The following is a 16,618-nucleotide window of genomic DNA, read 5'->3' on the forward strand; positions in this document are numbered from 1 at the left end:
TTTTTTTTTCCCCAGAGAAAGTCATGCTGCCTCCAAATCTAATGCACACATATGGGCCTCCACCCCCTCACCACCCCACACAGCAACCTCTGCAGCTGCTGCCATCCCTATAGCGTTAAGATGCCATGTAGTACAGTAGAAGCTGAGACGCTCAAAGCCTTGCCTAATAACACCCACCTTGCCTTTGTTGAAGTAGTGGATGATCTTGCGGCACAGTCCCTCTTTCCGCTGCCACTCTGTCTGGGATGGGTAATGGAGGAATTCCCGCAGTGGCCTTTCCTCCCACTGTAGCAGCTCACAGTAGAGGAGCAGAGTGAATGCAGCTTCTGTGGGGACAGGGGCTATGGAGGTCCAGGGGCAGCCAGGTGCCAAGGGACCAGGCTAAGCAGCATGCCAGCGTAAGGCATGTGCAGCCCAGATCAGGGATGCTGGATACCAAAGCTGAGATAGAGGGGCTGTCCAGCCAGCCAATAGCCCGTGACCACAGCATGAAGGAACCAAAGATCCTAGTAGACACCTTCCTCCCTCAGCCTGGTCACCTGCTCTGGGTGCTAGATAAAGTATGGCTCAGGTACCTAAGGGTCTGTGTACAGGTTGCTTTACTCTGGGACACACTGACATGTCAGAGAGAGTTCTTGGGTTCCTTTTTGCTCAACTGACTAGAGCTTCTTTTCCAACCTTCTCAGAACTGGCTCTGAGGGGTAAGCACTGACTAAGGCTTTTCTCAGCCCTCCCGAAGCCAGCCTCAATGCCTCCAGCTCCATTTTCTGAGCTCAGCATGGCCCTGGGAATGACCCTTTCTCCTTATCTTGACTGTTTCTAAAAGGACCAGAGAGAAGGAGTGTGTACGGTGATAACTGTGTGATGGGCTCCATTCCTGGAGGAAGCTAAAGTTGATGCTGGGCCCAGGACGGGGCCCTGTGACACCTCCCATACATGTGGAACAGTTAGAGAGGGTTTATAAAACAACCGCAGCTAAATACTGTAGCTTCCTAAATCCCAAAGAGTCAGTCAAACTGAGTTACAGCTGCTGCTCATGGTCCTTTGACACAGTCTGCTCTTTCCTGTTCTATTTGCTCATTTTTAGTGGGCATTTCCTACTGGCAAGTTAATTAGTTCTAGCTTCTGCCTGGCCTTCAAGGCCCTATTCAAATCTGCTCCCCATGACTATGAAGAATCTCTTTTCTAATTATCTAGTGACCCACTTCCAGTTTTAGCCAGGTATATTGCCTGCAGCCACTTTCCAGGCTCCTGCTCATGTTTGCCGCTCTGCCTATGCTCTGGCTACTGGACCCTCCTGCCCAGGGATACACGTGCCTCCTCACTGGAGCTGTGAAGCCCCTTCTCACTGGGAACAAGCCAATGAGGCCCTCAAGGCCTCCCTTTAGAACTTAGAAAACCATGTGAAATCCTTTTCTTCCCTGCCAATATTCTTTTAAGATGTTATTCCTGAGGCCACCAGAGGCAAGGCTCAGCACCCTCTCTCTGTCCAAATTCCTGACATAGCCTCTCAGTGATGGCCCAGTCCTCCAGGAGTTTAGTAAATGCCTCTATTGATACATGGAATTTTTCAGTCTATCACTTCACTGCCCTCTCAAAGGGCTGCTGGGATCATGGGTGGAAGTGGACGCAGAGAATGGCAGATTCATCCCAGTCATTTCAGATTAATTCTTGCCAAGCTGTGTCAGGAAAGGTGGAATCTATGCCAAACACTCTTTAACATCTAACATAAAATAAGGAAGGAGGATTCTCTGTTTCTACAAATTCATCTAATTCTAGTAATGCTGTGGACAAGAATAGCTTGAACTTCCTGGTCTATCACACAAATTCAAGTCCTATGGCTCAAGGGCTAAGATGTGATGGCTGGTCACCACAGTGAAGAAGTGGCTATTTTGGGGGAACTATGACACAAGGTGATCAGGCAGGACACACATGGGTACACATATCTTCCTGACTCAAAGTAGCGCTCAGTAAACAGAGTATGACAGGTATGTTGAAACGCTTCTAAATTTGTTCTTTTAGAAAAGGCTGTAGTAATGGATTAAACTGTAGATACAATGAAAGGGTCCCTGTCTGGTCTGTCAAAAAGTCAAGTGAACATTCTCCATACTCTCCACTGGGAGCTCAATGTGGGGCTGTTGTGTACTTGCAGGGGAAGAGCCCAGACTGCAAGGCAGGTCTGCCAGCAAGTTCTGGAAGTCCCAGGGTTAGGCTGATGTTCCTGTGTTATGGCCTCACTTAGTTCCAGCTGTGAAGGTCCTCAGAGAAGTTCTGCTCATGAAGAGGGACAGTGAGCTCAGGATGCTCTGAACCTGGCACACCAGAACTTGGAGGTCACCCTTGAGGCCTCAGAGGGGGTGAATAGGAGGCAAGGAGAGTGGAAGAGCTTTGGGCAGCAAGGCACAAGTGGAAGTTCCACCTGCTTTTTCTCCACCACGTTACAAAGGAGTTGAGGGAAAGGAGTGAGGTGATGGGCATCATGGGTCCTGACACTCTGCTAAAATCTGGGAGGAACCAGCTCAGAGCCCTTCTCTTCCAGCTGTGCATGTATGTCCAGTCTGTCCTCATGGGGAGGCGTAGCTCCCCCTTCCCACTTACCTGTGTAGTTTTCGGCCTGCAAATGCATGTCACAAAGCTTATGGATATAGCGGATATACATCTCTTCTTTGTTAATCTCAGATTTGTAAAAGTTCTGTAAGAGAGAAGGAAATATAAATGAATATGGGAGAGGCTGCTGCCTGTGGAGGCCATCTCTGAACTCCAGGCAGATGGCCAAAACCCTGGGTGTGCTGGACAGGAGGGAGAAGACAGGCTGTGGAGGTAGCCAGCACCAGGAAGAGAAGGGACCAGCCAGAAGGCACACCTGCTGGGGGTAAAACCTCTGGCAGATCTGCAGGAGCCCTGAGTGATGAGATAGAGGAAGAGTACCAGGGCAGACTGGAAATTAGAGTATGTCAGGGTTGGTGGGACCTTGCCAAGAGGCCAGGCTAGAGCTCTGTCCAAAGGGAATCTCATTTCATTCTTTTCCCAAGTAGGAATGTGAGTGATGAGGTGCAAGTTTCCAAGATACCAGTAACAGAGCTGATGTCCTGACTCAGACCCTTAGGCTTGGGACTTCCCTGGTGGCACAGTGGTTAAGACTCCGCGCTCCCAATGCAGGGGACCCGGGTTTGATCCCTGGTCAGGGAACTAGATCCCACATGCATGCTGCAACTAAGAGTTCACATGCCGCAACTAAGGAGCCTGCCTGCTGCAACTAAGGAGCCCGCCTGCCACACCTAAGACCCAGTGCAACCAAATAAAAAACAAAAAACCAAAAAAACCCCTTAGGCTTATAGCCATGTATTGTAGAAAGGACAGGCCAATCGCAGGACAGAAGCCACACTACGAGGCAGAGAGGAGGAGGAGCCCATGTTCTCTCACCATCAGGTTAACAGTGCAGCCGATCTTCTTATTCTCTGTCTCCTCTCCTTTCATGCAATCCCTGGAAGGGAGAGCACAGATGAATGCACAAAGTGGTGCCTCTGGGACAACACAGAGACCTGCAGTGTCACTGAGGCATTAGTCTGTCCAAACCCCAGATGAGGATGCTCTCCAACAGAAACTTCTTCCACAGATGAGACTGTACTGTGAGCTCCCTCTAAGCTTTGGACCCACTCCTAGGGTTCAAAGATCTCTGTTCAACTGGACCCCTTGCTCTGGTGGCAGAGTGTAGAGCCCAGATGCTATATCAGGGCATTAAGTAACACCTACCAATGTCTTCAGCACAAAAGAGTATGTCAGTAAAGTAGAAGGTTAAATCCTCAAGTTTCCAAAAGGGGAGGCACAGAGCTTTCCTTAAAGGGCAGTTTTCATTTTGTAAGACAGTGTTTCATGGAAGCCAAGACACTCTACTCTAGGGACCTACCTTCAGGACCCTGTGGCCACAGCAACCACGGCGTGGCTGCCATGTTCATCATCTCATTGGCTTTTCTCCCTATGGTGTCCTTCCTGTGCACTAGTCTTTGGAATCCCCTCTAACTAGGAGCAGTGGGTTTGGAGCTTTTTTCTGATTTAGGGGTAGCTTCGGCCAGGGCTGAGCTGCATTCATGCTGAGTAGGGCTGGGTTTAGGAGGGGTCATGGCTGGCCTGCCAGACACAGAACAGCGGGAACACTGAGAATGAATCCTTGCCAAGGGAGGGCAGGGACTGGTCAAAGCCAAGCTCCTCTGGGAAGGAGAAAGGCCTAGCACAAGGAGATGAAAGAGAATGAGAACCAGACTGGTGAATCCAGCAAGAAGCTTCCTGTACATGCAGCTAGCCGGAGTCCCAGATGCTCTCCCTTGGCATCTGCATGACATGTAGCATAGAGAAGACAACTATTGCTTGGGTCTGGGTTTCCTCTATCATTCCTCCTCATTCCTTATCACCTTCCTCTAGGCTCCCAAAAGGCACTTAGCTATCACCTGAACTCTACTGAGAGAATAACTAAGGCTGCAATGGTAGCATTATTGTTACTTTTAGGCTAAGTCAAAAGCCATGATATGACTGAGAAGGCAGGCTTTCACGAAAAAATGAATTTCACATGAACTTCCAGACTGAATGTATCATAAAGATCTCTGAGCTCACAGGCTACCTCCTCTAATCTGCTCATGGCCAGGATCAAGGGACAGAAATAAACAGATTTTACACCAAGAATGGAGGCATGGAAAAGTTGGGTCCCCCTTCCCTGGAAAAACCAAATGAAAGTCCTCCTGGGTCACACTTCTGTACCAGGTGATATTTTCCTGCCCATCTGCCACATGGCTCTGAGGAAGGTCTGCACTAAGGACCTAACTTGCTCTGGAGACAGCCTTTCTCTTCCTCTCTGTTGTGCCCATTCCTCTGAGCCTTGACTTTTCTGGATGAAAAGCCAGAAGGCTACATGTCCCTGGGATACCTCTTGGGTACACGTGCCCACGTATCAGGGGTAAGCCCAGGAAGCCCTGGCCTACCCCTGGGAGAAGGCTTTCTTCCTCTTTCTCCTTGGCCATCAGGAGATTCCTAACGACTGGTGATGGCACACAACACCAGAACAGTCCTACCTCTCATGGCCACGAGGTCTCAATTTTAAGGTCAGGGGATCCTCCTGCTGGGGAGAGCATCTGACCAGAGAAGAGGTCAGGTAGGTTCCTGAGAAGATACCTGTAGTCAAGAAGGCGTTCCATGAGGCGGGTGACCGAGGTTACAAAGGAAATGCCGGTCTCACGCCATGTTTCCTGTTCAACTTTCTCCAGCAGGCTATTGGTGGAAGCAAACACAATGCACAATGCATGAGCCTTCCTTGGACACCAGAGTAAGGTCCCAGAGCCCGTGGGGCCTGTGATGGATCTGGAGACGGCAGACTCACCACACTGCAGTCTTACCTGGGGTAGGGCCCAAACAGCTGGGTTCTACTCCATGCAGCAGAAAGCAAAGACAAAGCAATTACTGAACTGGCCAGCAACCAATGAACACGTCTTCCATTCTCCATTGCAAGTTCCAAACTGAGGGAGCGGTTTCAAAGCCCCAGACCCTTTAGGTGTACACACTGTGAGATCTGTTCTGAAGAAGCGGCGGAGTAAGAGTCCACTGAGGGATAGACCTGGCTTTGCCAATTGGCTGGCTGCCTCTATCACTGCTTAGAACCATCCTCAGCAAACATACTAACCAATGTTTTCATGTAAACCAAGGGAAAGATTCCAACCAGTCTTGAGGGCCCAGTGTGAAGGACAGTGAGTCCAGGAGTTACACTGTCATCTTCACTGTCATGGGATACTCCCATGTAAAATGTGCCAGAGCCAAGAGCTAAACGCCCAGGTGCTTTTCTCACTTGCCAGCCCATGCTCCTGTCACCTCCAGGTAGCCTCTGACTTCTCCAAAGAGCCTGGCTTCTGAGATCCTCTGCCTTTTCACAGATCTCTCCTAGGGGATGATGACCTGGATGGACTCTTTCTGTTTGCTCTGGTGATTATCTCAGGTCCAGGTCTCACTCCTGATCCCTTTGCACACTGTCCCTAGCTCCCTAAGGTCATGAAAGTCACCTAGAGTGGAAGGCTCAGCCAGGGACCCAGCACTGGGAACTCACACCCACAGCCTGACTGCTATTAACACTGCAATGATGACAACTGTCTTCCTTGCACACAGCATCTAACTTGAGCCGAGGCTTCTGGGAAAGTGAGGGTTTCCATGTGACCCAAGTTACTAGAGCGAGAAGGTAGGACCATTGTCTTTCACCTCTGAGCTGTGTGGGAAAAGCCACTGTGTTCACATTTCCCAAACTCCGTTCTACTGAGCTCTGCTGTCCTGGAGGACAGAGAGAGGTGTTCTGTGAGCAAAAAAGCATGGAAGATGCTGATCACTACACCTTCCTTTTAGAGATTTTTCACATCTTTCTAAATATTAAAGGTTTTGAGAAGTCCTATAATACAGAGGCCTGTTCAATTTTATTTAACTGAGTCTTTTCTAAACTGATTAGCCCATGATCCACTCCCACCTCCCCCCAGCATACCTACAAACATCTTCCCCAAACACAAATTGGGACATGCAGCTCCATGGTTATCAGTGGCTTTCAGTTCTCAGACGTGAACAGTGTTTATGTAACACTGTTTGCTCAGGTAATTATTAATAGCAAGTTATTTTTGTGCTTTTTCCTTCCTAGTAAAATCATCAGTTAGTGGCTTAGGAACAGATTTCTCTTCCTTATTTCCACAATTAGAAACATCTTCAGCTAAAAGAGAAATACTAAAGGATGGATTCATTTTCACAAATGAAAATTACTTAAATTTCAAATGAATTCACATTTTATTGCATGACTCATCAAGGAACAAAGTAGGCAGGGTGTAGCTGAAAGATTTCCCCCTCTTGAAACTGGAATATCTGGGCTGTACCCCCAGAGCTGCTTCTTACTGGCCATGCAACTGAGGCCATGCTACCACTTCTCTGAGCTCAGTGTCATCACCTCTACTCATCAGGATAATATCTGCCTTGCCCACCTCACAGGTGTGTTGTGAGGATTAAATCAGATATGTCAACAAATTTTGTACACTGTAAAGTTCTAAGCAAATGTACAGTATTATTATTAGAAAATATATTACAGGCTTATCTTAAAAATGTCACTAAAATAAAGAAAATCTCAAAGCTAGAAATAATGAGTGAGATAGGAGAGGGCTCTAGAGCTGTAAATGTCTTAAAATTTTGTTTTTTAGAAAGATAAAATACCCAACTTTACTATCTATCTGGGAGGACCACGGCTCTCCTGAGTCCCTCCTTTGGGCTTAGCCCTGTGGCTAGTCCTGTAAGGTCTCTTGGCCTCCATCAACTCAAGACAGAAGCCACAACTGGTGGACCTGGGACCCTTGACGTCAGTCAGTACAACCAACCTGTTTCACAAATGGAAACTGGTTTGGAAGGGGGTATAATTTGTTCAAGTCACAAAACTCATGGCAGTGTTTTTCAAGCTGATTGTACAATCTTACAGAGATTTAATTCCCTCCCTCCCCCCACCCCAAAATGTCAGCCTTGAGCCCTCATTGAGTCCCCGTGAACTGTTTGCCCAACTAGATACAGTACATGGTATGAAGATATATGATGATCCTTTTCCCATCAGCAAATCCAGGAGCTCAGAGTTATCACCTGTCCCTACATCTTTAGTCAACTATGGCAATCCCTGAGACAGCTTGCTGTCATGATGTCACTTTCTTGTTGACAGAAGGTGAGCACTGCTACCACCAGGAACAACCCTGGTCTCTCCTGATACCCACCCTCTGAAGCCTGCCCAGCGCAGGTTGCACCCCTACCCATCATTAGCCCACTTCACCCCCTCCCCCAACGTGAGGTGCTTGGGGCTGAAGCAGCTTACAGCAGGCCGAAGAGCTCCCTGTAGCTCTCATCGCCTTTCCCTTCTGACACCATGCTGTCCAGCTTGTCAATCAGCTCGGCCTCCACCTAGAGGGAAGCAGAGATTTTGTAAACTCGAACTGACCTCAGAGGAAGGATGGGAAATCCAGCCCCTGTGATAGGTGAGGATGGTGGGGAACTGCTTCCTGATTTTTTCCTTGCACCAAATAAATCCTAGAGAAGGCAGGATCTCATCTACAGCACTGAGAAACCACCCTGCCTCCCCAATCAGGAAGGGCTCCCACTCTAGTGGTTTCAATGAGTTGGAACTTACACATCCAGCTCAGATACTCTTTTCCCTAGGGGCAAAAGGCAAGGACTCTCTGGTGAGAGAAGCATTTCGGATCCAAAAGAGGCCTTTGTCAAGTGTTTTTCTTTCTTAAAAAATGTTCATTCAAACGAATTTGTATGTATAAAATACATTTGGTTAGAACTTTACCCTCTATCAGCCAGTCACAAAGAAAGTTTGCTTTGGGGGGCTGGTCCTCACTTTAATGGCTGGCATTAGTCTGGGCTGAGGGAGATGTGTTTCCTTCAAAGAGTCCCCTTCAGGATAAAAGGCTCTATTCTTTGTCCTCACAGGACCTAAAGCCCTTGGAGCTGCTGCCCTTGCCGCTGCCTCATCACTTGGGCCCCCTGCACTTGTTATTGGATTCTTAAACCATACGGAGCAATACTGCATTCATTCCTACCCCACTAATCTGCAAGGCATTCAACAGTGTTAAGCCACTTCTCTAACAGGCCTCAATGCATATACTCTGAGGTGAGAAATTAGTTGTAAGTGATGTGAGATAAAAATCTTTTAAACTGTTCATTAGCCTTTAAAATGTGGTATTGTGCAATTATTTATACAGATTTTTATATAAACAAAAGTGGCATGGCTGCATTTAATAATGAGCTATAACAAAAGCATTTTCTCACTCCACATAGGGCCAGAGTCCTAAGATGGTGAAGTATTAAAAAAATAATTGAATTAGGAAATTCATCAAAGGCAGTTACGGTTTCTGAAACCCTATCAGCAGAAAATGAGAATGGATGAATATATGGCCCTTTTATAGTGGTCTGGTATGGCCAGGATGGAGACTGTTGTACATTTATGTTTGGCCTAATCAGTAGGCTGCTTGAATATACTTTCCAGAGGAAATACAAAGTCTGAGATCAGGGGTCCTTAGGGATCGAGGCCATCTGCCTTTCTCCGTGTGGAGAAAAGGCACCAGCAGGGACTTGCCTGGGGTCATGTAAAGTCAGGTTGGGATCTCTCATCACACACGCAGGTACAGGTTGTGCTTTCCAGAACAGGGCAAAGGTGGGAAAGGGACCTGGAGCAGCAGAGAGTACAACAGTGCAAATGTGGGTGCAGCAGTTCCCTGGAGTTCTCAAAATGGGTCCCTGGGCCAACAGCATCAAGTCACCAGAAATCTTGTTAGAAATACAAATTCCAGGCTCCACTGGATTAAAAACTCAGGGGTTGGGGGCAGCAATCTGTGTTTTAATAAGCCCTCCGGGTTGTTATGATGCTTATTCAAGTGTTAGAACTTCTGTATTAGGCAAAGGAGCTGGTGATGGAAGGATTCAGGGACATTACTTCCTCACTCCCTGCAGTGCTGATAAAGGAAGAAGTTACTAAGAAAAATTGAGAAATCCAAAACAGGACACTGAAGATCAATGTATGCAAAATCAATGTCTCTAAGTTAAACAAAATGCTAAGTTCTTCAGATATATCATGTCGTAACTGGTAATACTGATGATTTCAGGTCTGTGGAGTTACTTTTATTTTATGAAACCAATATTCCTGAAGTGACACCTTGTTATTCATTCAACAAACATTTGTCCTGTGACATAACCAGCTGCCTACTTCTGTACAAAATATTTACCTAAGCCTAAACTTCTGCATTTGTGAAATGGTAATGGTGGTTAACATTCCTCTTCAGTGTCACTGTGCCCTAGCTCTTGGGAAGTGCTCAATGAATGTTAGTTTTGATTTTCATCTTCATGAACCCACCATGTCTCAGGCATGGGTTCTAAGAAATAAAAGCACAAGAAATGGTCCTGGTCCCAATAACTCATCATCTGGTAGAGGAGGCAGGGATAACAGCTGACACAGCTCAGCACGCGCAGTGCTTGGATGGGGCACACACAGAAAGTGGCTTGGGGTCTGAGTAGTCTACAGACAACAGAGGTTGTTGGAGAGACATAGTGCTGTAAAAACTTAAGAAATGTTTTTGCTCTTTGATCCATCAATTACAGGTGAGAGATTTACCTAAGAAAGTAACTTAAAATGGATATGTTTTTTGTAATATTAACAGCAAAAATTTGGAATGAACCTAAGTTCCTAAAACTATGAGACTGGGAATTCCCTGGTGGTCCAGTGGTTAGGAGTTGGCAGACTTGGTGCTTTCACTGCCATGGGCCCCGGTTTGATCCCTGGTTGGGGAACTAATATCCCTCAAGCTGCAGGGCACGGCCAAAAAACAAACAAACCAAAAAACCAAAAGCCCCACAAAACCTAGGAGTCTGATTAAATACACTGTGGTCCAAGCTATGCAGTGGAATACCACGTAGCCTCTAAACTGACAGTGTGGTGCAGAGGAGCATTAACTGACATGAAGGATAGTGATGACAAGGTGCTACTAAAAAAGGGAGATTAAAACCCAGTATACACAATGGTTCCAAAAAAACCAATGTACACAATGATTCCATTTTTTAACTTAAAAAACTCTATGCATTGGGAAAAAAAGTCTGAAAAAGACGTGTCCAGCCTCTCTCCCCCGCAAGTTAGTAACAGTACAATTATGAGTTAAATCTTTTCACTATAGCTTATTTGCATTTTTAATTTTTCTACATTAAATAAGTACTGTTTTTATAATTAGAAGAAGTATTTATAGTAGGTGGTAAGAAGTAGGGGAGGAGTTAATAGAGCCAAAGCTGTGGAAAGCACAACTAGAACCAAGACCAAAAAGTCAATCGGGGGCTTCCCTGGTGGCGCAGTGGTTGAAAGTCTGCCTGCCAATGCAGGGAACACGGGTTCGAGCCCTGGTCTGGGAAGATCCCACATGCCGCGGAGCAACTGGGCCCGTGAGCCACAATTACTGAGCCTGCGCGTCTGGAGCCTGTGCTCCGCAACAAGAGAGGCCGCGATAGTGAGAGGCCCGCGCACCACGATGAAGAGAGGCCCCCGCTTGCCACAACTAGAGAAAGCCCTTGCACAGAAACGAAGACCCAACACAGCCATAAATAAATAAAATTTAAAAAAAAAAAGTCAATTGGATTTTAATGATTAGAAGGTTATTCGAGAGAGCAATGTCAACAAAAGTGGGTGCACAATATACATTAGACTGAACTGATAGGAGGATGGGAAATGGAAATGTGGGGATGAAAAGAGTAGACTACTCTTTTAAAATATGTAATGGCAAAGGGAAGCAGCAGCAAGATTTTTTTAACCAGGGACAACGAGGTTTACATGGCTTGCTGGATATCAGTTATTCATGACAGTCTTGTTGGATGAAAGAATGCTACCCATCAGCTGAGTCTTGAAGTGTGAGCCAAATGAGCTCCAACTTAGCCTTCCACAAAGCTAACCTTCCTTATTCAGTGTTAGTGATGGTTAAGTACAGCCCAGCTCTTCTTTTAGTAAACTCAGGTGACCCATGGTGCAGTTCCACAATGTCGTCTACTTCTTGGTAACCAGGTTCTCTCATCAGGCAGTTGTGCATTTTGCACAATTAGAAGGCACATGTTGTGGCAACATAGAAAAGCAACAGTTCTTTTCTGTTTGAAGTTATTATTTCCTGAAGTTCTGAAGGCAAAAGAGCTGTACACTCTAAAAATGGATTCTTATCTTAAATACTATTTACTCAAGATAGAGAGTATCTATGAAAAACCTAGAATTAGCATCATACTTCAGTGAAACACTGAATGCTCTCTCCTAAGATTAAGAACAAGGCAAGGATGTCTACTTTTATCACTCTTATTTAACATCAGACCAGAGGCCCTAGCCAGTGCAATGAGGCAAGAAAAAGAAACAAGAGGCTTACAGATTAGAAAGGAAGAAATAAAACTGTGTCTTTTCACAAGTGATAGGATTATCTAAATATAAAATCACAAGGAATCTACAAAAAAGCTTCTAGAACTAATAAGTGAGTTTAGCAAGGGTGGAGGATACAATGTTAATGTACAAAGCAATTTTATTTCTACATAATAGCAACAAACTGAAAATTAAAAATTTTAAATCAGAATAATTTATAATAGCACCAAAAAAACCAGAAAATATTTACATATAAATCTAACAACATGTGCAAGATCTGTATGCTGAAACTACAAAACATTAATGAAAGACATCAAAGAACACCTAAATAAATGGAGAGATATACTGTCTTCAAGGACTAGAAGTATTCATTAAGTACTATTAAGATATCAATTTTCCCAATTTGATCTATAGATTACAATGCAATCCCAATCAAAATCCCAGCAGGAATTTTTATAGATACTGACATGCTGATTCTAAGATTTATAAGAAAAGGAACTGGAATAGCTAATACAATATTGAAAAAAAAAGAACAAAGTCGGAGGATTCACACAACCTAATTTTAAGACTATAAAGCTACCATAATAAAGACTACGTGGTATGGTGACAGATTAGACATATAGATCAATGGAAAGACTAGTGAGTCCAGGAAGAGAACCACATGCATATGGTCAACTGATTTTCAACAAAGAATACAGTCTTTTCAACAAAATGTGCTGGACATCCACATGTAAAAAGGAAAAATAAAAAGCCTTGACCCATACTTCACACCTATACAAACATTACCTCAAAACAGATCATAGATCTAAATGTAAAATTATAAAACTTCTAGAAGAAACAAAAGAAAAAAATTTTATGGTCCCGGGTTAGGCAAAGAGTTCTCAGATATGATCCCAAAAGCACGATCCATACAAGAAAAATAATGATCAATTGGACAGCATAAAAATTAAAAACTTCTGTTCTGTGAAAGACATTGTTTAGTAAATGAAAAGACAAGCTAAGAGAAAATATTGGTAAACCATATATTCAACAAAGGACTTACGTTCAGAATATATAAAGAACCCTAAAAACTCAACAATAAGAAAACAAACAGCCTAATTAAAAATGAACACAAGGGCTTCCCTGGTGGCGCAGTGGTTGAGAGTCTGCCTGCTAATGCAGGGGACACGGGTTCGAGCCCTGGTCTGGGAGGATCCCACATGCCGCGGAGCGGCTGGGCCCGTGAGCCACAATTGCTGAGCCTGCGCGTCTGGAGCCTGTGCCCCGCGACGGGAGGGGCCGCGGTGGAGAAAGGCCCGCGCACCGCGATGAAGAGCGGTCCCCGCACCGCGATGAAGAGTGGCCCCCGCTTGCCGCAACTGGAGAAAGCCCTCGCACGAACCGAAGACCCAACACAGCCAAAAATAAAATAAATAAATAAATAAAAAAAAAAATCAAGTAAAACTTTAAAAAAAAAAAAAAAAAAAAAAAAAAAAAAATGAACACAAGTTTTGAATAAAATCACTTCACCAAAGAAGATACAAAGATGGCAAATAAGCACATTAAAAGATGTTCGGCATCATTAGTCATTAGGGAAGTGAAAATTAAAACCACAGTGATATACAACTACACACCTATTAGAATGGCTAAAATAAACAAAGAGATAATATCAAATTCTGATGAGTATGTGGATCAACTGGAACTTTCATACGCTTCTGTAGGGATTTCGAAATGGTATAGTCACTTTGGAAAACAGTTTGATAGCTTATAAAGTTAAATATACATTTACCACAATACCCAACAATCCTACTCCTAGGTATTTACCTAAGAAAAATGAAAGTTTATATTCATACAAAACCTGTAAAGAAAAGTTTTTCAGAAGCTTTATTCATAATCACCAAAAAGTGTAAATAACCCAAATGTCTTTCAAATGGCGAATGAATAAACTGCAATGGCATACTACTCAGCAATAGAAAAACTGATACATTTAACAAAATGGATGAATCTCTCAAAGGCATTATGTTAAGTGAAAGAAGTCAGTCTCAAAAGGCTACAGTCTACATGATTCCCTTTACATGACATTCTGGAAAAGGCACACTTATAGTGAAGGAGAATAGATCAATGGCTGCCATGGGTTAAAGGGAAGGGAAGGGTTTGACTACAAAGGGGCAGCAAGATGGAATTTTTAGGAATTAAAAAAATCTTGACTGTGGTAGTGGTTACATGACTTTATGTGTTTACCAAAATTTACAGAGTTGGAAATCCCAAAGACTGAATTTTACTCTCTGTAAATTTAAAAATAAATAAAAATTTAAAAATTCCTGTTTGCCTGGTCTGTTCCTCACTGCTACAGTCACTCACTCTGCGAGCACTGGTTCATCCCAGAATCACAGGGTTGGGAGGGAGCTTAGTGGGGAACTGGTTATAGTCCCCAAGCCAAAGTAGGAATTTCTCCTCGAGGCCTACAGGGAGCTTCTGTTTGAGAACCACCAGCAAAGAGGAAATCCCCATCTCTGAAAGCAGGCCAGCTTACAGCAAATAACTTGTTGCTAGCAAATTATTTCTTTTGTTAGCTAAAATTGGCTTTTCTACCACTGTTTTCTACCTATTGTTCCTAATCCTATTCCCTGGAGCTCTAGATAAAAGGGCAGGGGCCATCTCCTCCACCTTAGGGTGGCAGAAGAACTGCAGAGAGGGACAACCTGAAGTCACTCAGTCAGAAGCCAAGGGCTTACACCTTATGGACCCACCCCTCTGTGCAGGAGTCTGTGAAATTCTAGGCTATGAGAAGTCATCTGGTCTGGGCTCTAGACTTAGAAATGCCCCGACCACACAAACTGGGGAACCTCCAGAGAGAAGAGACAACACTCCCAGGACCTCCTCCTGAATGAAGCTGGGAGGTTACAGTCTCAGTCATTCTCTCCTTGATCAGAAAGTTCCTTTCACATGATGTTCAATTCCTTTCCTCTGATTCTTTTCTGGCCTCTAACTTCATGAAGAAAATCCACAAATCAATTCTGGCCAGTAAGTAAAGGAAACCCTAGAACAGGACTCAAGACGGCCAAGTTACAGCCTACTTCCACTGGAACTACAGCCAGGCATCTGGATCACGTGCCTGGGCAAAAGGGGTCCATTCCAGGGGAGAGCACCCTTAACACTGCCAGGTGTTGTCTTACCTGTTTGAAGTTGCCATTTTTCCTTTGCTCCCAGTCCATCATGTCATGAAAGATGGGAATCATGATATTCCTCACTTCTGGCTGTGGGACCAGTGTCACACCCAGAAAAGGACCAATCATTCCCGGAATAAAGTGGATCTTATGTTCACCTGAACAACAAAACCCAACAGATATTAGTTTATGCTTGCTTTGCTCCTTCCATAGAAGCTTCCCAAGTGGGGCCACAACACATGATTTGATCTTCACTGGAAGCATCTGAGAGCATAGCAAGCTCTCCCCTATAGATTTCTGAGATACCCGCTTCGTTTGGCTTTTTAGAGTTCATGGATTAAACTGGCCCAGTACAGTTAAAACAAACGTTCAACAGGCACAAATTCTTTCCAAAGAATTTACTGGGAGGTTCTACAAACTATCTGAAAATCATTCTGAGGTCAAGGAACAGAGTTCACTACTCTAGACAGAATAGGATTTCTGAGTACACTGTAATAGTTTCAGATAATCTGTTCATAGTGTTTATTTAGCAAGGAAAATTCATCTATTTCTACTTAAACACAATGCACTATCCCTGGGGTTTCTGCCTCTAGCCCAGAGGCATTTAAGTGATAAGGATGTTCAGTCCCAGGTCCAGCCACTAGTGATCTGAAATCCATAGGCCTCTTCATTGCCTGTGCTCAAGTGTGCCCAAGAGCCCCCTCCTGAGTTAGCAGGAGCCTCCTGCACAGCCCTACCCTGACAGACTGGCTGAGAGACTCTCTGTGCACCCTCCAACCCCCACCCCTTGTCTTCACACTGCATTTTTTTTTTTCACACTGCATTTTTGATGGTAGCGTTACATTTATTCAGACCAGCTTGGCTGATCCCTCATTTTTCTTAATGAGGCCTTTCCATGGAAAGTGTGTGGTGACTCTACCTGTGACTAGCTTGTCATTTGGGCATGTTCCCAGAAGCCAGGGCCAGTCTTGAAGACCGTGGGAGAACTTTTCCTTGTAATGGTAAAGCGAGTGAACCATCTTCCAGAGCTCTGCTTTCAGTACTTCAGAGACTTAAGGAGACAAACTGTGGGCCTGTGCAGTGACTGTTATGGTCAAGTAAAATCAGTTCTTGAGAACTAGAAAATGTCATTTCCACCCAAAACAATGAGGCAGGAATGGCTTTATCAGGCAAATTTGACATGTTTTTTGATTTCTTCCATGTTAAAAGCCTATTTAAAGAGCAACTGTTAGCTCTGAGGCAGATTCTGCATAGTCCAATCTTGGTATTTGGTACAGTTGCTAGTCCCATGTGTTCCTGGGAATTTCAGAGTCATCTTCGGGGTTAAAATCTATACCTGGACCATGCTGGATGCAGGGAGTAAGAGTACTGAAGCTAGAAAGCTGGTTTGGGGAAACGCATCCCCACTCATGGACGGAAGGCCCTAGTGCTGGCAGGAATGCCTTGCACCTTGCCTGCTGCCTCTAGAGTTGTGACTGGGATGGTTAATGGAGAACTATAAGATTTTATGGCCATCATTTCTAAGACTTCAGAGCCATGAGCTTAGTTGAAA

General features: G+C 44.7%; 1 protein-coding gene across 5 annotated transcripts in view; it reads right to left on the reverse strand.

Moving 5' to 3' along the window:
• The window catches only part of DOCK3 (dedicator of cytokinesis 3), a 403,408-nt gene that overhangs the window by 32,509 nt on the left and 354,281 nt on the right, over positions 1 to 16,618 (reverse strand). For all 5 annotated transcript variants that reach the window (XM_057555412.1, XM_057555413.1, XM_057555411.1 and 2 more), the window contains exons 32-38: positions 15,076 to 15,224; positions 7,859 to 7,944; positions 5,385 to 5,411; positions 5,164 to 5,259; positions 3,424 to 3,484; positions 2,599 to 2,692; positions 178 to 326 (exon numbers count right to left, since the gene is read on the reverse strand). In XM_057555412.1, the coding sequence (XP_057411395.1) occupies positions 178 to 326; positions 2,599 to 2,692; positions 3,424 to 3,484; positions 5,164 to 5,259; positions 5,385 to 5,411; positions 7,859 to 7,944; positions 15,076 to 15,224 (662 nt within the window). The remainder of the gene's footprint in view (positions 1 to 177; positions 327 to 2,598; positions 2,693 to 3,423; positions 3,485 to 5,163; positions 5,260 to 5,384; positions 5,412 to 7,858; positions 7,945 to 15,075; positions 15,225 to 16,618) is intronic.

The sequence above is a fragment of the Balaenoptera acutorostrata genome, chromosome 10, assembly GCF_949987535.1.
Source record: "Balaenoptera acutorostrata chromosome 10, mBalAcu1.1, whole genome shotgun sequence".
NCBI classification, from domain to species: Eukaryota; Metazoa; Chordata; class Mammalia; order Artiodactyla; family Balaenopteridae; genus Balaenoptera; species Balaenoptera acutorostrata.